The 22,863-nt window shown below is 47.7% G+C and overlaps 7 protein-coding genes across 10 annotated transcripts; 3 read left to right on the forward strand and 4 right to left on the reverse strand.

The window, feature by feature from the left end:
• Positions 1-63: 63 nt before the first annotated feature.
• BDBG_06203 lies at positions 64-3,665 on the reverse strand (the record flags this gene model as incomplete). Of its 2 annotated transcripts, none has more annotated exons than XM_031722502.1 (6): positions 64-1,062; positions 1,156-1,952; positions 2,027-2,562; positions 2,660-2,772; positions 2,856-2,879; positions 3,042-3,665. In XM_031722502.1, 6 exons carry the CDS (start codon positions 3,096-3,098, stop codon positions 109-111), a joined length of 2,481 nt encoding a protein of 826 aa, XP_031579751.1. In that variant the 3' UTR covers positions 64-108. The 2 variants fall into 2 exon arrangements, with proteins under 2 accessions (XP_031579751.1, XP_031579750.1); XM_031722503.1 differs by having other exon boundaries at positions 64-1,059; positions 3,042-3,098.
• On the forward strand, positions 3,528-9,073 carry BDBG_06204 (multidrug resistance protein 3). Its single transcript, XM_002622978.2, has 12 exons — positions 3,528-4,104; positions 4,177-4,364; positions 4,429-4,483; positions 4,551-5,152; positions 5,221-5,647; positions 5,700-5,855; positions 5,914-6,514; positions 6,576-6,751; positions 6,813-7,342; positions 7,416-7,531; positions 7,609-7,808; positions 7,875-9,073. Exons 1-12 carry the CDS (start codon positions 4,009-4,011, stop codon positions 8,550-8,552), a joined length of 3,825 nt encoding a protein of 1,274 aa, XP_002623024.1. The 5' UTR covers positions 3,528-4,008; the 3' UTR covers positions 8,553-9,073.
• On the reverse strand, positions 8,616-12,162 carry BDBG_06205. 3 transcript variants are annotated; one of them, XM_031722505.1, is made up of 6 exons: positions 12,027-12,162; positions 11,246-11,902; positions 10,904-11,190; positions 10,718-10,842; positions 10,214-10,651; positions 8,616-10,120 (listed from the first exon to the last, which is right to left on the reverse strand). In XM_031722505.1, the coding sequence occupies exons 1-6, from the start codon at positions 12,034-12,036 to the stop codon at positions 9,709-9,711; spliced, it is 1,929 nt and encodes a 642-aa protein (XP_031579752.1). In that variant the 5' UTR covers positions 12,037-12,162; the 3' UTR covers positions 8,616-9,708. The 3 variants fall into 3 exon arrangements, with proteins under 3 accessions (XP_031579752.1, XP_031579753.1, XP_002623025.1); XM_031722504.1 differs by having other exon boundaries at positions 8,616-10,651; XM_002622979.2 differs by having other exon boundaries at positions 8,908-10,651; positions 12,075-12,162.
• Positions 12,163-12,165: 3 nt separating this feature from the next.
• On the reverse strand, positions 12,166-14,199 carry BDBG_06206 (DNA excision repair protein ERCC-1). Its single transcript, XM_002622980.2, has one exon. It carries the CDS (start codon positions 13,897-13,899, stop codon positions 12,820-12,822), a length of 1,080 nt encoding a protein of 359 aa, XP_002623026.1. The 5' UTR covers positions 13,900-14,199; the 3' UTR covers positions 12,166-12,819.
• Positions 14,174-16,930, forward strand: BDBG_06207 (ribosome biogenesis protein Nop4). The gene has a single exon (XM_002622981.2). It carries the CDS (start codon positions 14,233-14,235, stop codon positions 16,465-16,467), a length of 2,235 nt encoding a protein of 744 aa, XP_002623027.1. The 5' UTR covers positions 14,174-14,232; the 3' UTR covers positions 16,468-16,930.
• BDBG_06208 (progesterone binding protein) lies at positions 16,176-18,166 on the reverse strand. Its single transcript, XM_002622982.2, has 3 exons — positions 17,536-18,166; positions 17,234-17,329; positions 16,176-17,127 (listed from the first exon to the last, which is right to left on the reverse strand). Exons 1-3 carry the CDS (start codon positions 17,627-17,629, stop codon positions 16,949-16,951), a joined length of 369 nt encoding a protein of 122 aa, XP_002623028.1. The 5' UTR covers positions 17,630-18,166; the 3' UTR covers positions 16,176-16,948.
• A 1,985-nt stretch (positions 18,167-20,151) lies between these two features.
• BDBG_06209 (general amino acid permease) lies at positions 20,152-22,791 on the forward strand (the record flags this gene model as incomplete). The annotated part of the gene is made up of 6 exons (XM_031722506.1): positions 20,152-20,486; positions 21,000-21,028; positions 21,535-21,757; positions 21,830-22,064; positions 22,133-22,621; positions 22,672-22,791. 6 exons carry the CDS (start codon positions 20,152-20,154, stop codon positions 22,789-22,791), a joined length of 1,431 nt encoding a protein of 476 aa, XP_031579754.1.
• Between the last annotated feature and the right edge of the window lie 72 nt (positions 22,792-22,863).

The raw sequence follows: 22,863 nt of genomic DNA on the forward strand, positions 1-22,863 counted from the left end.
GGCAAAAAAAAAAAAAAAAAAAAAAAAAAAAAAAAAAAAAACCCAAAAAAAGAAAAAAAAAAGAGAAAAAGAAAAAGAAAAAGAAAAAGAAAGGTAAACCAGCCCCTTTTATAAATCAGACTCCAGCAATCCTGTCATATACTGATTCCCACGGAACCAATCCTGCAGCGTCGGAGGCATCATCTCCCCCACACCTGCACCATCAGCTGGTACCTGCTGGCCAGCTGCTACACCTAGCGTACTACCGCTGCCCATACCAGTGTTGATATTATTATTCATCATTCCTCCAGCCGGAGGGCCGAAACCCAATTCCCACAGATAGCTATCGACTTCATCCGCGCCCCATTGCATGTCCATTTGCTGACTAGCATATGCAGTCGCGTCGTCGATCGCTGATACACCAGTATCCCCATAGTTAGCACCAGGATTAACATTAGCACCCTGCTGCTGTAGCTGCTGGAACTGCTGCTGCTGCTGCTGCTGTTGTTGGTGCTGTTGTCCTTGTTGCTGCTGCTGCTGGCCCTGCCCCTGCCCCTGCCCCACCCCCCCCTCCCTCATCCTTACATCAACATACAACCGCGCAACCTGATAAAACACGGCACAGAGCTTACAAAGCCTGTCCGCCGCCTCGGAAATGTGGCGCGCTGACTCCAGCGAGCTGGAGACTTCCCCCAGTAGCTTCAGGTCGGCCAGATCCGCTGTGGCGATCGTGTGCGTGAACAGCACTAAGTAGGGCGTGAAGGGCGAGTGCAGGAGCGACCAGACGATATATCCTCTGAAGAGATAGTCGCTGGCCTTTTGGAAGTCGACGGTGAATTGTTGGTGCAGGCGCAGGGCGCTGCGGGCGGAGTTTACGCAGGCGGGATCAAGATAGGTGGAACCCTTTGGGGGGCTTTGGTTTTGGTGCTGGGGCTGGTGCTGATGCTGACTTTCGTGCTCTGGTGGGGGTGGAGGCCTTGCGCGGAATATGATGGTGAGGAGGTGGTGGTAGGAAAGATCGGCCATGGAGGAAGCGTAGCGGAAGAATGTGGCGTGGTAGGCTGTGAGATCCGAGTCTGGCTGCTTTGGATGCAGGATTTAGTAAATATAACCAGGAGATCACACCGGGGCTAACGAGATTTTCGCCGGAGAGGGGCGAGAAGATCGAAAACTCACCGGAACATATCCAACTCTCCACTTCTCTACCTCCATTGCTAGATTGTACGTTCTCTCCGCCCGTACCTCTGCGCTCTCCGATAACGCCTTCGCCGAATACAACTTCTCAAATATCTGCGCTGCAACCTTCGCATACGTCACCCACACCTCATACATCGAGTACCAGGGACCAAATTTGGGATCTTCTGGCGGACTTGGAAAGTCAAGGGCAATATCGTAGTCCTGCAGTGTTGAGCTACGGCCAAGCGATAATGTTAGGTCTTTATCCAGTACGTAAATAAACCAAAATAAGGACTTTCTCTGATATTCTTCCTTTTCGCTGACGCCTGGGCCGGAGACGCTGTGGTGATATCCTAGGCTCTGGCACATGCGGGCAGCAGCGCTGACGAAGGCCCAGCATAGGGATGGCTTGGAGGCCTCGGTGGCATGGAAGGCGGCTAGGGCTAAGGCCTGAGTGTTTTCGTAAGACGGCTGGAGAAACAGGTCGAAGGTGTTGAGGGCTGTTTCGAAGTTTGAGCGACACATGTTGGAGTAGTGGGCAAGACCGCTAGGCATCAGGGATGTTAATTCCGGCGGTGGTGGTACCTGTTGTTCATGGCGGCGGAGGTTGTCGTCCCGGTGGTGGGAGCCTGGTAAAAAATAATGCAGCTCTTCAAACATGTAACATAGCGTACAGTTTACGATGGCAAAGTGGGCGGCAGAGTACTCCTCTGTACAGAAGTATAAGTCCTTGCAGAATTTGGTGATAGCAGGGAGGTCGAGGAAGGGGAGATTCAGGAGGAAAAAGGGGTGCGATGCTGAGATCAATTAGTAACTATGCCATTTCCGCGCATAAGATGGATAATGGAGAGCAAAAATATTGAAAGCACACCCTTTGCATTCTTCAGTACAGCCAGCACCACCTCCAGCGGCGGCATCTCCAGCTTGGAAAGATCAGCATGGGTGGAAGCCGGTTTTTGTCCTGCAAACCGCAACGTATGAACCGAAGAAGGAAGCTTCTGTCTCTCAACAATATCCTTTAGGGCTGCGAGCGCATGCATCATCTCCGGACTATGTTCTGCAAGGGGTGTTTTCACTACCACCTTCTCAAACAGCTCGCTGGCGTGCGCGGAATGTGCACTCATGGACGGTTCTCCTTCAAACTCAGGATTTGTCGTGTTGCTATGGGTAGATTCTGCGCTTGATACCGTGGCAGGGACAGTTGCTGCCTGTGATGGTATCCGTTTCTGCTCTTTGCGTTCTTCGTGGAAGTCATTGGAACTGGACACGCGGGATCGCAGTTCCTCCTGTTGTTGTTGTAGTAGTTGCAATGGAGACTTGTTATTGCTACCGTGATTGAGGGTAAGGTCCCGCAGGAGATTTTCAATTCCAGCTAGCCGCTGGTCTATGATTTCGATCTTTTTCTCACTGTTCAAGCCTCGCTTTTAGTATTTGCTCGGAATATATAAGTACCTAATCAAGTACCCAGCGGGAGAACAAAAGTTAAAATTCTAAAATAGCATACTATTGATGTGAAATCAGGACCCTCTGTCGCTGTTCCCTCACCCGCGGAGAGGTTCGACAGACGGATTTTGCAATTCGACAGTTGGAGCAAGGAGCACCCCGATCACATTTAATCTTTCATGAAGCAAGGCAACTAGGTAAGCATATGTAATGTCTTTTATATTATGATATTGAACTAAGTATTGAAATCGACCAACCTTTCGAATGCGGCAGTTGTCGCACTGTATTTGTTCCCCTTGTTAGCAGGAGGTATTGCAAAACTCCAGTTTTTACTTTGACCCCGCAGAGGTACAGCGTAAGAAGAGGATTTATTATAAGTATAAGGAGGGGCTATAAGCGGGACGAAGGGGCATGTCTCCGCAAATACATGTGAGAGTACCTACCGCACGAGAGGCGGAAGGCTCCTGGCCGAGCGGCACATCGCCTTTGTCGATTTCCATTTTCCCTTGATGGTAAGGGGATAAATAACTTATCAATAACAACAATAGAGCTATGGGGGTTTCGGGTCAAGCTCCAGGCCCAGATCCCTTACGCGCGGGGAGGGTAACTTAGCAGGTAGCTTGCTAGCTTGCTTGATAGTGTGGCTGCCAGTTAGCTCAAGCCAGGCAGAGCAGTCCTTCGGCATATACTATGCATGGTGGTCTCATTTAGCTGTGGACGTTTCGATCAGAGAACACAGGGGAAGCTGGCCGACCATCGCAAATCGCAAGAATCACCAGCATGATTCTGGTTTTGCAGTCACACACACCCAATCTGGAACTGTGGAGGGAGGGTTTTGATGGTTTTGATATCTCGGGTCCCGCGGGCGCCGACACCTGAGGCTGAGTCGAAAACCGGCATAGTGGGGCTTGGCGATTTGCTGCCTTGCCAGGCCCTGATTGGCTGTGGAGGAACATTCGGGCCGGGGTGGTCTGGACGCCGAGAGTCATTCCGGACTCAGGAGGCTCTAAGAACAACGTCGCTGTTCGTGTTTGGTTAAGGGGGAGCATGTAACCAGCAAACTGGCGCAGAGAGAGAGAGGGTCTATGACGCTGCCCCCGGGACTTGAAATTGCCAAATACGAGACGGAAACATATCTTTCCATTCCCATGAAGAATCCCTGGTCTAATCATCTGGACCAAGACAGCGCGTGTGCGCGCTGCCCTCGGGTTCCGTAGCTCTATGGGTGGGAGCCGTGACAAGAAAATTAAAAATGTTGCCTGGTGACTAGAGCTTCCGTAGCTAGCTTCATTTTGAGGGCGAGAGCCACTGGGCAGAGAAAAAAAAAAATATTTAGATAGGCGAACCCCAGATTTGACATTCAGAAATTCCAGCATAGCTCTCAATTCGAATGTCAACGACTTTTTCGTCATGTCGCCTGAAGAAAAGCCGCCGTCGTCAGCACAAAGCTCGGATGGCGAGACCAAGGAGGAGAAGTCACAGGAGGGGGGGATGGGACATTTAATTGTGAGCATCCGTGTAACATCCATCTATGGCAACCTCTGTCTGTATAGATCTAATATAGAAACAAAATAATAGCGGGTGTTTTCCTATACGGACTCAAGTTCCTGGGCACTCTATGGTGTTTCTTTCATCGCAGCCATCGCAGCTGGCGCTGCCATGCCATTGATGACCCTGGTATTCGGTGGGTTTGTAACTACTATTACGGATTTCTCTATGGGAATGGCATCGCCAGACGAATTCCGTTCAGAAGTGAACAAGCTTGCGTGAGTTTGAGTTCTGATTGTTTTGTCCAAATCGGGAGACATTTTAGAGCTAATCATAGGAAAGGCTTTGGTTCATATACCTCTTTGTTGGCAAGTTTGTTCTGACCTATATCTTCACGGTACGAGTATATCATCTGCTCTCGATCACACAACACAAACCTATATATATATACTGACGTCTTAAAGGTGGCTATTACGATTGCTGGAATAAGAACTACCAAAACTCTCCGTGTGGACTTCCTGGAAAAAACCCTCCGCCAGGATGTCAACTTTTTTGATTCCTCAAACCAAGGGGCTACCGCAATGCATGTAACAACAAACGGGAATCTTGTTAATCAGGGCATTGCTGAGAAGCTGGCCTTGACCGTTCAAGCCACCTCGACCTTCTTTGCTGGGTTTATTATAGCTTTCGTTGCCCAGTGGAAGTTAACCTTGATCGGAATATGTATTATTCCAGTGATCATCGTGACTATGGGGGTTTGTATCGCGGTCGATACAAAGCAGGAAGCAACAGTGCTAGGATTCTACAACAAAGCTGGTGCATTGGCGGAAGAAGCCTTCTCGAGCATTCGGACGGTTCAAGCCTTTTGGGCGCAGCCGCGTTTGGCGAAATCGTACAATGAGTACCTGCAGCTTGCGCATCTAGAAGGGAACAAGAAGTCTCCCAATTATGGTGTCCTGTTCTCAACCGAATTCTTTTGTACCTACTCCGCCTTTGGTCTAATCTTCTGGCAGGGGGTCAGATTTCTGTCAAGAGGAGAAATTGATGATCCCGGGACTATAGTCACGTACGTAAATTATCCCCTACCTCCTTCAACTTGATTGCTCTCCACATTCTCGCTAACCTAAAACATAGGGTATTGTTTTCCATTATCATATCGGCAAGTGGAATTTCACAAATGGCTCCCCATACCATAGCTTTCAGTAAGGCAGCTTCCGCTGCTTCAGAGCTCTTTAAAACAATTGATCGCCCCTCTGAAATTGATCCCTTATCGGAGGATGGTATTCGCCCAACCGAATTGAACGGAGATATCGAAATCAAGGATGTGCATTTCTCCTACCCTTCGCGGGCTGCTTTTCCCGTTCTGACCGGCTTAGACCTTCATATTCCAGCTGGCAAAACTACTGCATTGGTTGGTCCAAGCGGGTGTGGCAAAAGCACAATTATTGCACTTCTTGAGCGCTGGTATAACCCATCGAGCGGTACCTTGACTCTCGATGGTCAAAACATTGATCAACTCAACCTCCATTGGCTTCGGACGAAGATCCGGCTTGTTCAACAGGTATAATATCCTACCATCCGAACATATTTGGAATATGAGCTAATTACCCTAGGAACCCGTTTTATTCAATGGAACAGTCTACCAAAACGTTTGTCACGGCCTGGTTGGAACAGAATCAGCGCACATGCCAGAATCCGAGAAGATGGAGCTTGTTGTCGAAGCTTGTAAGCTAGCAAACGCCCATGACTTCATCGAGGAATTACCAAAGGTAGGAAGCCCATTCAGGAAAGAAAACTATTTTCAACTTTAACTGAGACTCCTGGTAGAGTTACCACACCGAAATTGGAGAGAGGGCAAGCATGCTTTCGGGAGGCCAAAAACAACGAATCGCTATTGCTAGGAGTATAATATCTAATCCGAAGGTCCTTCTCCTTGACGAAGCAACGAGTGCTTTGGACCCACACGCGGAGAAGGCTGTTCAAGGAGCAATTGACAGGGTCTCCGAAAATCGCACCACTATCGTCATAGCCCATAAGCTTGCTACAATCAGAAACGCGGATAACATTGCGGTCATGGCAGCGGGCAAAGTTATTGAACAAGGGACTCATGATGAACTGGTCGCAGCTGGCGGCGCATACGCGCATCTTGTCGGTGTTCAGGATCTTGGCAGCAAAGCAGATGGTGAACCAGGGGAAGAAGGATTTGAGGCAGCGGAATCTGTTAAGCCAGCGGAGCGTCGTATCTCGTTGATGCGAACAACGACAACCAAATCTTCCATACGACCTGCGGATGCCCCCGCGGAGGTATCTGAGCGCCCACTTTATGCGATGAAGCACAGCCTGTTGAAATGCTTATTCGTATTTTTGAGAGAGCAAGAAGGGACGAGATTTCAGTATTTTCTTGTCGTGATATCTTGTGTCGTGGGTGGTAAGTACATCCATCACTCCGTTGCCCCCTTCAAAGCCTTGATCTAACTTTGCGACAACAGGTATAACGTTCCCTGCCCATGCAATTCTGTTCTCGCGTCTGGTTTCTGTATTCACACTTGAGGGCCTAGCCATGGTAGACAGGGGAGACTTTTTCTCTCTCATGTTTTTTATTGTCGCAATCGGAAACCTGTTGGCTTACTTCATGCTGGGATATGTTTCAAATCGTATTGCCCAGGTTCGTTGAAGACTGAAGCAAGATGTTTCTCCATATGCATATTGCTAACTTCCAATGGCAGGTTGTTACCCACCGATTTCGCTCGGAAATATTTGAAACAATCCTCGGACAGGATATGGAATTCTTCGACAAGCCAGAAAATGCTGTTGGTTCTTTAGCCTCCAGCTTGACCACCAAACCGACACAACTACAAGACCTCATGGGATTTAACATGCCCCTAATGTTAATCGTGGTCGTTAATTTAGTCTCGAGTTGTATCCTTGCACTTATTGTCGGATGGAAATTAGCACTGGTCACCATATTCGGCGGCTTGCCGGCTCTGCTGATCTGTGGGTATCTTCGCATCCGACTTGAAATGAAATTCGAATCTCTTACGGGCGATCGTTTTGCGAAAAGTGCAGCACTCGCAAGTGAAGCCGTCTCATCTATCAGAACCGTGGCGTCATTGGCACTCGAAAACCATATTCTCACAAAGTACCATGACAGTATGAATGGAATTGTCAAGGGCTCCATACGGAACGTTCTATGGACAATGCTTTGGTATAGTTTGGCACAGTCGATTGAATTCCTTGTGATGTGCCTCGGGTTCTGGTAAGCGTTTTAAATGCATAAATCTCCTCTCGTTTATGTCGGCTGCGAAATGCTAAGCAATATTTTCCTTCAGGTATGGGTGTCGCCTTGTATCTTTTAGAGAATATTCTACAAGCCAATTTTTCATCATCTTCATCGGAGTTGTTTTCAGCGGGCAAGCGGCCGCTCAGTTTTTCGCATATACTACCAGTAAGCCACCCTGCTTCTAACTACGATTCTACCTTGTTTTTTTTGTAAGGACCTGGCAGCTGAATCTGTATTAAAAGGTATAACAAATGCCCACATCGCGGGAAATTTCATATTTTGGCTGCGCAGTCTCAAACCTAAGATCCAAGCTCGTGACGATTCGGTCGATCCGGATCTCAACAAGAAACCGCACGGGGACGGTCTCCTTGAACTAGAAAATCTCGAGTTTGCTTATCCGCAACGCCCAGACGCTCGTGTGCTTCGCGGAATAAATGTTACTGTTAGTCTATCCCTTGTTTACCATCGACAACATACATCTATCTAACCGAACCAATCGAAAATCTAGATCCAACCAAGCTCCTTTGCTGCATTTGTCGGGGCATCGGGCTGCGGTAAATCTACCATAATCTCCCTTCTAGAACGCTTCTACGACCCCAGCTCCGGCTGCATAAAATTCGACGAGCACGACATCTCCCAACTATGTCCACGCGAATATCGCCGGGGCGTCGCTCTCGTTCAACAAGAACCGACTCTGTACCAGGGCAGTATCCGCGAAAATATTGCCATGGGCTTAGAAACGGAGGCAACACAAGAACAGATTGAGGAGGCAGCTCACCAATCAAATGCATTCACCTTCATCTCCTCCCTGCCGGACGGTTTCAACACCCTCTGCGGCTCGCGGGGGACACAGATGTCTGGCGGCCAGAGGCAGCGGATCGCCATTGCCCGTGCGCTAATCCGTGAGCCGAAATTGCTCCTGCTCGATGAAGCAACGTCTGCTCTTGATACAGATTCTGAAAAGATAGTTCAGGAAGCGTTGGAAAAGGCGTCATCGGGCAGGACAACGGTGGCGGTTGCACATCGTCTATCGACGATTAAAGATGCTTCCGTGATCTTTGTATTCGGAAGAGGAAAGGTTTTGGAATCTGGGACACATGCACAGTTGTTGGCCAAGAAGGGGATTTATTACGAGATGTGTCTGGCACAGTCGTTAGACCAAAATATTCCGCATAAAGAGGGGTAGATGGGTTCTAGATTGGGGCCTCGGTCGTTTCATAGCGTCCTGTTTAATTTCTTACTCGTTTTCTTTGTCCATATCCTCTAGTTATCCCTGCTTATTTTTCTCTTCCCTTTTTATTTTAATCTTTGCACAACACCTAGGTTAATCTCTTCTCCCTTCATATAGATCGGAATGTCATACTATATCTGAGATTTCCTTCACCTTTGTTCTTTCCGCCTTCTTACAGCTCACCTGCAACCTACCATACACAAAATACTTGCACGCCCGCTTGCTCAATCGCGAGACGAGTCGATATCTGTGTAGACGCAACTTTAATACTTTATAATTTCTATTATAATATGACGTGTAGAGTAGAATACTAAAACTTAATAGAATCATTCTAAAGTGCTTTTATATGAGTAGAATATCGCCTCTAAACTTTCCGAGATGAAGTGTAGAGTGGAATTAGCAGAAGAAATGCAGCGCCCTTGGGAGGGCGGAGGGCGGGGCTTTCAGGGGCAACACCAAAATGAGATAAAAAATGCATATCTGTTGAAAATAACAAGTTAAGAATGATACGAAGAAGTGCGCAGGTGTTATCTCTTCATTTTCTTCCTTTTCCAAAGTGCGAAGCAAAAACTCGTAGAACTTGAAACCTATATATTTTGAACCTATAAAAAGACTCAAGGCAAAACGCAATGCTAGAACGCAGGACATGCAAAAGGAGCAAAGGGACTTCACTGCTTTTGAAAGAAACGTTAAACTGCACTATGCACCTGAGCTACCGGTTGCCTTTTTATAAAGATTAATCAATTGCCACGAAAAGTCCAAAAAAAAAGTCACCCATATGCACATAAACTAATCTCAAAAATATCCGATAAAATAATCCATATCCTAAAAGGAAAGATTGTGCGAATATGTGGGGGAATCAAATCGTTACTTATCGTGAGGCATCACGGGTCGTGTTGCTGAGCCACTATAGAACTCCTGCCAGCGAATTATAAATGACACATAGAACGAGAGGGCAGATCAAAAATAATGCACTGTACATGTCATTCCCTTATCCTTCACGCGTTAAACATCTTTTGACAACGAAATCAGAGATAAGAACATGCTAAATAGGAAAATCGGCATTCGAAAGCCGCACGTTGGAAGGTATATCGCTGGTCGTTTCAAATTATCATAATTTGAAGCTTGACGGTTCGTAATCAGGAGCTGTTAATGGAAGCAGTGTGTGGTTCATATTTTCAGGATTGGGATCCATAGAAAAAACGGGAGGGCCAGTGTATAACGGCCCTAAGATGTCTCTCCGCATTTCATCTTCATCCCATCGCAAGCTAGGACGATTTTGTCGGGCGAGCGTTTCCGCTTCGGTAATCTGATAGCTCCCGATTCCACATTCCACGTGCGTGGTTAAAAACCCAAGCAGGGTACTGCGTAGATTGTCCCATGATGTCCCACCTCGTTTCCACTCGAGCTTCTTGGCTACACGCAACATTCGTGATACGAACCAGCTTCGCTCTCCTTTATCTGCAGGTTCGTTCGCCATGTACCCTCCATGTCCTAAGAATACCCATAGCAGTGACGAGATGCTAGGGGTTGAATGTGGATTAATTTTTTTGAGCTCCATTGTGACCCACTCAAGATAGTGGTCAAAATTACGTGAGGTAAAATAGAAGTCGTACAACGCAATGTTGAGATAAAGTAGACAGGCCATGCAGGAATACTCATCGATAAAGCGAATGTCACGGATACCGTGATCGTAATCAGGGAGAGTGGTAAGGATGGAATATAGAGGTGTTGACGGGTCAAAAAGATTCAGCCTCGGCCGTTGAAAGTCTTGACCCTGATGATGGAAGCTTTGGGAAGGAGGGACCGCACTAGTAATAAGTGAAAGTTGTAATTCATCGAGAGAGCAGAAAAATGTTAGGAAATCTTCACACGCTCGTAATGCACTCGATATTTCCTCCGGGTCCGTACCCATAGAGTGATGGAGTGGAGTCAGAGGAATATGAAGTTCGGAAGACAGGTATGGCAGACTCGAAGGTACCGTATCAGGTATATCGCCAGTCCAAGGAAGGCTAGCTCCCACGATAGCCCTTGGAGCGCTGCTGAAATCAACCCTATGAAGATTATTCAGCCATCAAATTGCAGACCAATTCAAATTATAACCTCCAACAGGTGCATACCAATAGAGGACACTTTCTAAGAAAGGGCTGGAGGCCCTCACACCACACATACCGCCACGGCGTCGCACTATTTGCCGGATGCCTTGATGATGCATGCGTTCAACTGCTGGGTCCTTGGACCATTTCTGTAATAAATCAGAATCGCACAATAAAAACGCTAGAACTTAAAACGGAGGTAATGCTGACTTCGATCACGGCCATAGTTGCAGCCGCGTAGATTGTACCATCATACTTTCCGCCTACGTCGCTCTGGAGGCGTTCGTTTAATAACCTCAAAGCTCGCATTTTGTGAGTCAGCGATTGAACAGACTCATTCTGACCCGCCGCACCAGTTAGGTGCTTTGAGGAAATGGCGAGCATCGCCTGGAATGGGACTGGGTCGTGCAAAGTCAAGTGATGGAATATCCCTTTAATTGGGTTGTCTTGATACGCATCGCCCATTTTATACATCATCATGGGGTATGTGGTGACGACTAATGTAAACGTGAGCAAGTAACATCTATCAAAAGCTGAGGCAGGGCCACTCACAATGGTGTATCAGATTTTGATCAGGTCGGGTCAATTTCAACGGGTAGCTGCTAAAAGGATCTAGATATCCTGAACCTGGCACTACGTTGAGGTTTGAAGAATGAATCTCCTGGAGGAATGTGGACATATGTTCATCAGTATCGTTTGTCATATTGTCATCATCATCTAGCTTAGGTGTGTGTAGTTCAGTTGAAACGACACGATCCCGACTCCAATCACTTGGGGTATTCTTGGTATCAACAGTCTTCTCATTCTTATCTAGCGACTCAATTCTCGACGAAGCCGGCGAAAGAAGGGTTGCGCTTGCGGAAGTGTTGCCCGCGTTCCAACTTCTAACCTGAGCGCGACTTGATTCCAGGCGTGCGATGCCGTCAAGACGCCGCTGGCGCATATACTGTCGCATCGCATGGCGTCGAACCTGCTTTCTGGACTCTGAGTCCGTGACCAAAACGAACTCGAAAGACTTGTTGGTACCTCCTTGCGGTTTGCTGGATGCCGATCTCGCTGCAGCACTCGGCGGCACATGTTGGGGAGCACAGGGAGTGGCGCGTGGCGCGCCAGAGGCCCTCAAGCGGTTGCTGTTACCTAAAGGGGTCGAGATATCAGAGCCATCCCCCTGGCCAGTCCCCGTGGCAATAGCTTTCCGCATGATGCCATCTTGCAGGGTAACTAAGTGTTAGCAAAGACGAGCTTAAGCTAATTAATTGGGCAAGGTAGTAGGAGATATGGTCCAATTACACGCCTATGAAAGCTACACAGAGGGACGAAGATGTTGACATACGATTGTTCATGAGATGGCACGGCCACCGGTGCAAGGAAAATCACTAACCACTAAGGCAGAGGTGTGGGAAACCGATGTGATTAGGGTAGAATAATAGTGATGGTTGACGTTTGTTTTTTTTTTTTTTTTTTTTTTTCGGCCAGTATGAAGCTCAAGATCGATTTCCCGACTGGGACAGGTGGAGAATATCCCGGCTGTGGGGAGAGTCACGTGGCAGCGCTAGCCCCAGGAATGCGGAGACGCTTGGAAAGTGGAGGGTTAATGTACGCAGTAAACGAGCGCAGCGCTTGGCAGAAACCGGAATCATGGCGGCGCTGATGTGACTTGTTGAGATTGCTGGATACTTAATCTAATCTAATTTTGGAGGAAAAAACAAAAAAGTATTTCAAGGGACAAGGTCATGGCGGGGCGGACATGTCCAAAGAGCTGGATATTTCATGGCTTGCATATGTGAGGCTATCTGGGGTTTCCTACCTATTTGTACATGTACTGTACATGTACAACGGCTTAAATGTACACTATCCATGTAGACTCTTCATCTTGTCTTTGTTAGTTCTGCCTCCGATGGCGAATTCTTAAATGTGGTGTTTTAATTTGACTGTTACGGTGATTGCGCGCGTTCAATCGCATTCAACTTCCCGACCCTAAGACAACATCTGATAACGACCTATGATATCAGAGTCCCAATGCCAGGTTCCAAACTCAAACAGAATTATGCCAGGGCTCCCATACAGACGTTCATCGCAAACGCGATATGATTTTGGGTATACATGAAATCTGCCGTGATTCGGCTTCAGCCACCGTTCTCTCGAAGTTTAGCGAGCGCTGCCATGACACCATCATTTAACTGCTCCTCGTGTTGATCTGAGCGGCGTATGCTTGATTCGGATTCATCCTCCTTTGAGGGAAGGTTTTCAAGTTCTGTATCATTTAGACCCTTCCGTTGATTTTTGTGAATCTGGCGTCCGGCATTCGCGGACAGCCGACTTGGCGCATCGCGATCGATTTCTTCGTTATGAGCAGCGAGAAACGCACTTTCTTCCTCAGTAAAATCCTCTTCCAGAGTCCTAGCTTCTCTGGTATTATCTATAGGCGGCTTTGCCCTCCGCTTGGCGGTCCTCCTTATCTGAAAATCATCTGTTACAGCATCATGCCACTGTTGGACCTTCCTTTCCCCCCATCCTGGAACTGCACTGATTTGCTCTGGCTGAGCGTTGACGGCGGCCTGTAAACTCCCGAATGTTGATATTAAGCTTGCCGCGTCCGATTTGTTGATACTTCTTGGAGCAGTAATGAACTCTACTAGGCTCTCGTTATATGACTGTGATTGCTGCGTGCGTATAGCAGTCGGTTGCGCGTGTTCGCAAGACTTAAAAAGTTCCAGATAGTGCCCTGCTTCAGCCGCAGACCAGCATAGAATCAATGTCAGATTATTGACGATTGATGTCTTTGATAATTCCCTAAGGCTGTCTTCGTGATTCGGAATATCGATCAGAGTTAAAAGAATGCGTAAATTGTACTTTCCCGCCAGGCCCTTGATTCGCGCATAGATGTATTCAGGGTGCAAACGGTAGTATTTTAACGATAGAAAGAGGACGCAGGTCGCGCTCCCCACGACGTAGTCTGCGGGAATGTCTGCATATTCCCAAGGTATGTGTCGCACATGGTTGAGAATTGGGTTCCCTCTTTGCCTTGCTGAAACTAGAATAGCAGAAGGGCCTGATCGGCTTGGGAGTGCTTGGGGTTTGGGTTGCTGGACTTTGGGTCGTTGATCTGAGGTTGTTGGTGCAGCAGAGCGCGGTAGGCTTTTATCAGATTTATTTGGCTGAAGCAACTCATCAAACTCTGGGATATCACCAAAGTCGTCGTCCATGTTGTTTCGTGATCTGTTAACACTGCTCAGTTCTTAAAAAGAGGAAGTTCAAGAGAGTAAAGCAGGAACAACAGTATGTAGCCTCCGAGATATAGGAAAACAGACTTGATTTCTGCGGCCCTTTATCCTAGCTTGGGAAGCTGAAGACTGAGCTTGCTAGTCAACATTATATGCGGCGTATATTATAGGCGAGTTCTACCAATGAACATGAGGTGACAACCAATTAAACGCGCGGCTAAAATTCCCAAAACTACCCGCTCCTTAGTTTTTGCAACTGAAGTTTAATTTTCGGCAAATCAAGATTTTCCCAGATAGCTGGCAAAAACCCCAAGTATGGCAGAAACACGCAAAAGAAGACGTCTATCAGACAGTGGGAGCTTCCAGGAGGACGGAGGGGTCCCAGCGACAGAACAACAAACTGGGACGGTTGCGGATGGTGATGCTGCGGCTTCCTCGCAGCAAAAAACCAAATCTCGCCGAACACTTTTCGTGCGCTCCCTCCCTGCATCGGCAACGACAGAGAGTTTAACAGAGTACTTTTCGCAATCATACCCCTTAAAACATGCTACCGTCGTTCTAGATCCTCAGACAAAACAATCGAAAGGCTACGGATTTGTCACTTTCGCGGACCATGAAGATGCTGCGAAGGCCTTAGAAGAATTCAACGGCTCGGTTTTTGACGGGAAGAAACTCAAAATTGAGGTCGCTGAGCCACGCCATCGAGAGATTGACGAAAAGGGGGGGAAAAGCGTGTCTACTTCAAACCTGAAACAAGAGCGAGAAAATCGAAAACTCCAAGCTCAGCCCCCCAAACTCATCATCCGAAATCTGCCATGGAGCATAGCAGAACCGGACCAATTAGCCGCCCTTTTTCGAAGCTTTGGCAAGGTCAAACACGCGGTTATCCCGAAAAGAGGTACTCAGCATTCTGGGTTTGGATTTGTGGTATTAAGGGGTAGGAAAAACGCTGAGAAGGCGCTGGAGGCTGTCAACGGCAAGGAGATTGATGGAAGGACCCTGGCTGTTGATTGGGCGGTGGAGAAGAGCGTTTGGGATGAATTGCAAAATAACCAGGACAAAGGTGCTGATGGGAAGGACAAAAAGAAGGAGCAGTGTGATAATGACGATGATGGGAATGGGGAAGACGGAGATGAATCCGCTCTAGATGATGAATTGAATGGTGGGCTGGAGGAGGAGGGAGAGGATGAGGATGAGGACGAGGATGAAGACGATATTTCTATGGCAGATGCTGATGAAGATGAAGAAATGGATGAGGAGGTTGAAGATGAACGAAACGCTTCAACGATTTTTATCCGCAACCTGCCTTTTAGTGCTACAGATGAAACTCTCTACGAACATTTCGTTCAATTTGGGCCTTTAAGATATGCCAGAGTTGTGGTCGACCCGGAAACAGATCGGCCAAGAGGAACAGCTTTTGTTTGCTTTTGGAAACACGAGGACGCAATATCTTGTCTTCGTGATGCCCCTAAACGAACAGATTTACCGCGGGCGGAAGAGTCTAAGGCCAAGATATCTACCATAAAACATTCAGTGCTTGAAGATGAAAACAAAGACCCTTCAGGTAAATATACAATGGATGGTCGGGTTCTACAGTTATCTCTCGCCGTGAGCAAATCCCAGGCCGCTAAACTTGAGGCCGAGGGCAGCTCGCGCAGGGAGGCTCGCGATAAAGACAAACGACGACTATTCCTTCTCTCTGAGGGTACCATCCCATCTAATTCCCCTCTCTACAAACAGCTCTCACCGACGGAGATTGCAATGAGAGAAGCAAGCGCCAAACAACGACAGAAACTCATCAAAAGCAATCCGATGTTGCACATCAGCCTTACCCGTCTATCTGTCCGTAACATACCTCGGAACATCGACTCCAAGGCTCTGAAGGCCCTTGCGAGAGAGGCAGTTGTCGGCTTCGCGAAAGACGTGAAGGGCGGTCTGCGTGAGCCATTATCAAAGGAGGAGCTTCACCGAAGTACTGATGACATGAAGGAAGAAGACAAGTTGCGGAGGGCAAAAGGGAAGGGTATCATCAAGCAGGCCAAAGTCGTCTTCGAAGGCAAAGAGGGTAGTAAGGTTGACGAGAAAAGCGGAGCTGGACGTAGTCGCGGATACGGATTCATTGAATACTACTCCCACCGCTCTGCGTTGATGGGACTTAGATGGCTCAACGGACACGCAGTTGCTGGTCCCGACAAGAAGAAGAAACGGCTCATTGTCGAGTTTGCGATCGAGAACGCGCAGGTTGTCAAGCGGAGGCACGAGAAGGAGGAAAAATCGCGGAACCATGACGACGAAGGCGGGAGGCAGCAGGCACGTCCCCAAAAGAACGCATTCCCAAATCGTCGAGATTCTTCAAAGCCCGGCTTCCCTGCCAAGCAGGGGATGAAGCGAAAGTGGTCTGAAGGCGCTACTGGGCAAGGTAATCCAAATCCGATAGCGGCAAACAAGGCTGATAATGCGAAAGACGCCAAGCCTGAGAAGGATAACCAGATAGCGAAGAGAAACAGAATCATTGCAAAAAAGAGGATGCTGAGGAAGAATAGGAAGTGAATTAACCGATGTCCCCATCAACATTCGTTGATTGGGCCATTTTTATTTGCGCTGCTTTGTAGTTTGTTTCATATTACTTATATATGCAGGCGTCGAGATTCGGAGCAATGCAAATTTACCCACCATGAGCTTGCACATAAATAAGCCTGTTCTATACATACTAACATCTTCAACCGATTTGAGTCCCTTCCTGCACACTGTGTAGCTCAATTTTGGAATGCAACTCAATGACGTCGCTTGAAATGTATACATATATCTGGATCAGGAACTTGTAGAGTTACCCATATTATGCATTCATGAAAACACAAAAGATGAGAAAAGAAAGGAGAAGTCCTACTCCCCTTCACCAGACGCGACTATGACCAGAGGAAGATCTGGTAGGAAAAGAGAAAAAATGTTACAAGAAAAAAAAGTCATTCATTCGTTGAGACCCCCTCGGATTATCTCCCCTTACTCACCCCCCTTTCTGTGCAGGAACGTCTTAGGTATTCGTAGCGCCTTCAACCTTCCCCACAATATTGTACCGCTTGCTGAAGAAGGTAAACCATTCTTCCAGCACCCCCTTTTCCTTGTCAGGCAAATCGTGCCACTCCGGTCTGCAGTCCTCTGGCTTCAGTGAAGATGAAGCTAGAGCTCGCGAAGCGTCCTTTCCAGCGAATACTATGTGACGAAAGAAGTGTTCGATTTAGCGCTTGTCCACAAGATGTCTTGTCATATATATATACGCCATCCACATAGTAAAGAGCAGGCTACGGAGAAACCATACCGTGATAATTACCACCGGGTCCGTAAGCAGGGTTTCCAGAAACGTTGAAGACAACGCCCTTGATCGCAACGAGAGTCGGGCGATTTGGATCAGTGCCTAGCAAGAAGTTATCGGAGATCAGCCTAACCAATTCAGTCGTAGGTCTCATCTATCTATCTTGTCTAGTGAGAGCCCGAAAAATTTCAAGGAGTAACAAAAGACAAAGAGAAACACCGAAAAGAAAACGAGTAACAATCGGCGATATCACGATTATCACGGCGGTAGTTAGGCTTGTTAATCCCCAGTCGATGTGTTCTGCATACCGTCTGATTTGCTTAGCTCCTCTACCGAAATTGGATCATCCTTTGGCGGATCGAGGTTCGTTGCCTCCTTCGACATAATCCCTTTGCCCGTCATGGCGGTATATTCGTTTCCTGGTTTCCCCCGCGCGTGTTGATCGTTGGTATAGCTAGCTAACTGCTCTCTGTGGAGCGGTTCGGGTTTTGGAGGGAATTAGGCTCTCGCTGGATCAGGCGGTAGAGGGTTAAGCGGTGTGCGCAAGCTAGGTGCCACGTTCGGGACACTGGCTATTGAACTTGGCTATACAATTCTTGATTTTTTTGAAAGCTTGGATGCTTTGCCCAGGGCCGGTTGTGACGATTTCCGCATGGATAATATTTCTTTGGCGGGGGACACCATCACGTGGATTGCGGGATATTTATTTAACTTCATCGACACCACAGATGAGATATATTTACATTATTGGAACGGAATCTATACAACTGCATATAAATCTGATGCTGAAACCAGGCCAATGGCCGATGCAGGTCATCCTCCCATTCAGGTGGTTGGCATAAATACGAAACAAGGTCCATCGGCCATCCGTGTGAAAAGGATCGAACTACGGAATATCAACTCTGGATTGAGAGACGGCAACGCCTAGCACTCGTCTTTTTATTCCCAAACTCCGAATTATTATTAGCCCCAGCCCATTCATAAATGCCGGGTCTGGTCAGTCCGGTTTGCGACGTATCCGTTCCTGAAGCATTCATTGCCGCTAGAGCTACGGGTTCACGCTGATTCCGAAAGCATTCAGGTTGGCATTTTAACCTCTGTTAGCCAAGAAGGAAAAAGGCAGCTTGGGGGGAAGTTGTCGTCCCGGATTTATTCACGAGCATATTGAAATTCTGCGTGGCTGTGACGGGATTTTTCTTTCAGACCTTGGATCAAGATTTCACCACCACCACCACCACACACATATATATATATATATATACTTTGAGTACTTTGAGACCGAACTCGCGATTGAATAAGAACCTTCCTCCAAAACATGCTTTCATTGGCCTCCTCAGCAGAACAGCAGTCAAAAGGAGGCAGCGAAACTTGAACAAAACATGACGGACGCTAATCATATGGCAAGAGAATAGCACGAAATGAAGCTTCCGTTGAGAAGGCCCTCAAAACTTCGTTTACACAGCCGCTGGCGGGGATAGACAAAAGGTATTCCGTTAATTCACGGCTTCGGTCAGGTCCGATTCTGACCAGCGAGCCCGGGGTAACTCTGGACTTATGCAACATTCTCAGGGACAATGTATTCCGGATTCCCGAGAAAACAGACCATTTTTGCGAGACCAGTAGTAAACATGCCGTACGGCCCTGATTCATCCCTTGCTAGATGTGACTACTATAGAACTCTGTAGATATGCGTTGGTGGCAGAGGGAACTAGTTAAGCCTCAAGCCAAAAGAAGGGTTATTTTTTGTTGTATTGCAAACCAATTTTTGTTTTCTTCCAATCTCTGACTGGCGATATAAAACTGTGTAGAAGAGATTGCTATATATGGGAGATATTACCATCAATTCTACGGATGCAATTAGCTATAGATACTCAGTCCCACACGCGACTTGTAGTCTGTAGAGGCGATAAAATTCTCTTCGAACAACACACACAGTCGCAGTTGACGAGAACTTATCCCAAGATTCATTGGCCAGTTCGCAAGGGATCCGCGAAAACAAGGACGAGGCTAAAAGAAAATAAGCTTGACAAGCTTCACTTCCTAGCAGCTAGTTAGTTAACTAAGCATTGAGCCGGGTGGGTGGCTGTGGCGGCGCCCCAAGCACTAGATAGAGGCTAGGGGTGCGTTGTCCGCCGTGGCTACTTAAAACTCCCCCGAACCTCGCACTCGGAATCTTGTCACACTTCTTTTTGAACCGGGATCCGGGGTTGAGGGGAGAGGGTTGAGGGTTGAGGGTTGAGGGGAGAGAGGAGAGAGGAGGTCTGACGGCAAGGAATCATCATCTAACTACTAACCATGAGCTCAACCATGCAAAGTTAGCAGTTGTATGACGCCATATAACGTCTCTCGTCTCGTCTCTTCTTTCCCCCCGAAAAGGAAAAAGCTGTCCTACCTAGCAAAGTCCCTCCCCCACGACGACGAGTCCGGCTTCTTTCGATTTGGATACTTGGATATTTGGCCGAGCTCAAATGGCCAATCCCGATCCCGAATTTGGTTGTCAGGTAGAACCGACCGAGCTTCGTGCTTGTTATCGCACTCAAAGTTAACTTTTTTTTTTCTCTTCTCTCTTTTCCTTTCCTTTCTTTTCCTTTCCTTTCTTTTCCAGGTATTATATATTCGTCTATTTCCCCGTCCATGTGCCCCTCCTCTGTCTTTCTTGTCTTTCTGCTGCTTGTATGTTTCCACCTCGCCTGACAGGTAGGGCTTCTCCCGGAAGTCTGCGCAACCTTAAACCTTTTAAGAAGCATGTATAAGGCCACACCCACTCGTCCCAGGGGTAAAAGGTAGGGAAAAAGAAAAAAGAAGAAAGACAAAAAGGAAAAGAAAAAAGACATTTTGCCCTCTGCCATCTCTCCAAGAAGTCCGTAGAGTAGGACAGAAGACGACGGATTAGCCCTCGTTCGCAGCAGATTCAAACTTCAAAAATGGGCCTTCCAGAATCCGCTCCCATCTCAATTGAGAACATCGCGCACCCCACAGCCAGATCCTCTGACGTCGAAAAGTTCCCATCCGGCGAACTGCGCAAACGACCCTACACCGATTTTCTCGAACCGGTTTTCACTGGCTCAAACGATGCCTCTTCAACCGACGAGGCCGGGTCCCTGAAACGCTCCGCCGACCAAACTCACCGCAAACTAAAGCCGCGACATATCCAGCTGATTGGGATTGGAGGCACGATTGGGACGGCGCTCTACGTGCAGATTGGGAAGGGCTTGATGAATGGCGGCCCTGCGAGTTTGTTTCTTGCGTTCACGCTGTGGTAAGTCTGGGCTTTTGTTTTTTTTTTTTTTTTTTTTTTTTTTTCCCCTTCTGCCTTGCTGCTCTTTGGCGAGAGGTTGTTTTTTCTTTTTCCCTCTTTTTCCTTTGTTTCAAAAAAGGGTCTGCTTCTTGTGCATCAGATGGCTACTTGGAACAGGAGAGGGAAACAAACGAGGGAGGAAGCGCAAAAGGGTCGAGGTAAGTGTGGGAGATTGAGTATTGAAATCTATGATACTGAAGCTTCTCTCAGAAGAAGGAGAAAGTCAGGACATTGAAAAAAAAGAAGAAAAAAATGACAGTTAGGTAGAGGAGAAGGCTGCCTCTGTTGCATCACTGAGTATTAAAATATAGCAGATGTTCTCGTTCTTTAAACAGGGGACAAAAAAAAAAAAAGAAAAAAAAATCACTGAATGAAATTTCTCCTGCATTTCCATTTCACCCCCCTTCCTTTGCCCCTCTGGCTTTTGTTAACGATATCTTGCATATATGAATCTCATTTCCATCTCTACAATAGGTCTTCCTTCATCCTAGCCGTCACCATATGTAAGATTCTTCCCGGAAGTCTTCTCTTTTTCAGCCCTTATGGCCCCGCGTCTCGCAACCAAAAAGAAAACCCCGGAAAAAAACTGCAGATAAATATTCCACATCTGTTATCCTGCCCAAGCACGCCCTTTTTTCTTTACTTTACTTTCTTCCATGCAGCCATGTTGCCTCATATATCAGATCAGAACCTTGGAGAAAGCAAAATGATGCCCCAACAATGCGACATTTGTATCGCTGTCTACATCCCCTTTCCCAGGACCACAGCTGAGAGGAGCGGACCTCCTCTCCCCCCCCCCCCCCTCCCCCTTTTTCCTCCACCTCCACATCCCCTATTACTATTTATTACATTTGGTCCATATTTACTTCCATTCCACGTATTATCCCACAGAAAAGAAAAGATTGGTTTATAAAATTTAAGGAGGAAAACCGATTCTGTTTCCCTCCCCCCCCCCCTCTTTTTTTTGCGACTGGTTGGCTAAAAAACAAAACTAAAAAAAATAATACAGCTATGGCAGAGATGGTCACATATCTGCCTATATCGTCACCGTTTATCCGATTCGCCAGCCGCTATGTCGACGAGGCCTTCGGCGTGGCTACGGGATACAACTTCTTCGTCTTCGAGGCGGCCATGGTCCCCTTTGAGATTGTGGCTTGCAATGTCATTATCCACTATTGGAGCGATGTTGTCCCTGTGGCGGGTATCATTACCATCGTGCTGGTGGCTTACGGGTAGGCCCACCATTTTTTTTTTTGGGTAGTAAAACTGGATACTAAGGATGATTCCGTTTGGGGAAAAAATAGTGTCATCAATTTCTTTGCAGTGCAGTGGTATGGCGAGTCTGAATTCTGGCTCGCGCTAGGTAAAGCGCTTCTCATCATTGGTCTCATCATCTTCACTTTCATCACCATGCTTGGTGGGAACCCGCTGGGCGATCGATATGGATTCCGCTACTGGCGCGAGCCCGGCGCCTTTGCTGAGTTGTATAAAACTGGAGATCTTGGCCGGTTCCTGGGATTCCTGCAATGTTTAATTCTGGTAAGCTGCTGCAGGATTCCCCTGTTTGTAAAAGTAGCATTGAATCTGTTGACTAATGACCCCACTAGGCTTCCTTCACAATTGCCGGACCAGATTACGTATCGATGGCTGCTGGAGAAACAGAAAATCCACGTTATGTCTTGCCCCGCGCGTTCAACGCCGTCTTCTACAGATTGACCGCCTTCTTCGTCCTGGGCAGCTTATGCGTGGGAATCGTTGTTCCCTACAACGATCCGACAATGTCAGACGCCTTCGGAAACGGCTTACCGGGCGCCGCTGCATCCCCCTATGTTGTCGCCATGGACAGGTTACAGATCAAAGTGCTCCCGCACATTGTCAACGCAATGGTGCTGGGCGCGGCATTCAGCGCAGGAAACTCTTACGTCTACTGCGCCAGCCGCAGCCTGTTCGGCCTCGCCCTTGAAGGAAAAGCACCCCGCATCTTCACCAAGTGCAACAAGCACGGCGTGCCGGGTCTACTGCGTCCTGCTTGTCCTGCTCATTGCACTGCTGTCCTTCCTCCAGGTTTCCAACGAAGCTGCCGTCGTGTTGGACTGGTTCGTCTCCCTCGTGACTGCTTCGCAGCTGCTCAATTTCTTCGCGGTAGCCTTTACGTTCACCCGGGTTCATGAAAGCGCTGGACGCGCAGGTGTCACTCGCGACTCGCTCCCATACAAGGGGCTCCTCCAGCCATATCTTGCATATTACGCTTGCGCGGGGACGCTGACCATGGCCTTTGTGGGAGGGTATACGGTATTCTTACCTGGGACTGAGCATACCGACGTTTCTATTCTCGTAC

This window comes from Blastomyces gilchristii (assembly GCF_000003855.2).
Source record: "Blastomyces gilchristii SLH14081 genomic scaffold supercont1.15, whole genome shotgun sequence".
Taxonomy (NCBI): Eukaryota; Fungi; Ascomycota; class Eurotiomycetes; order Onygenales; family Ajellomycetaceae; genus Blastomyces; species Blastomyces gilchristii.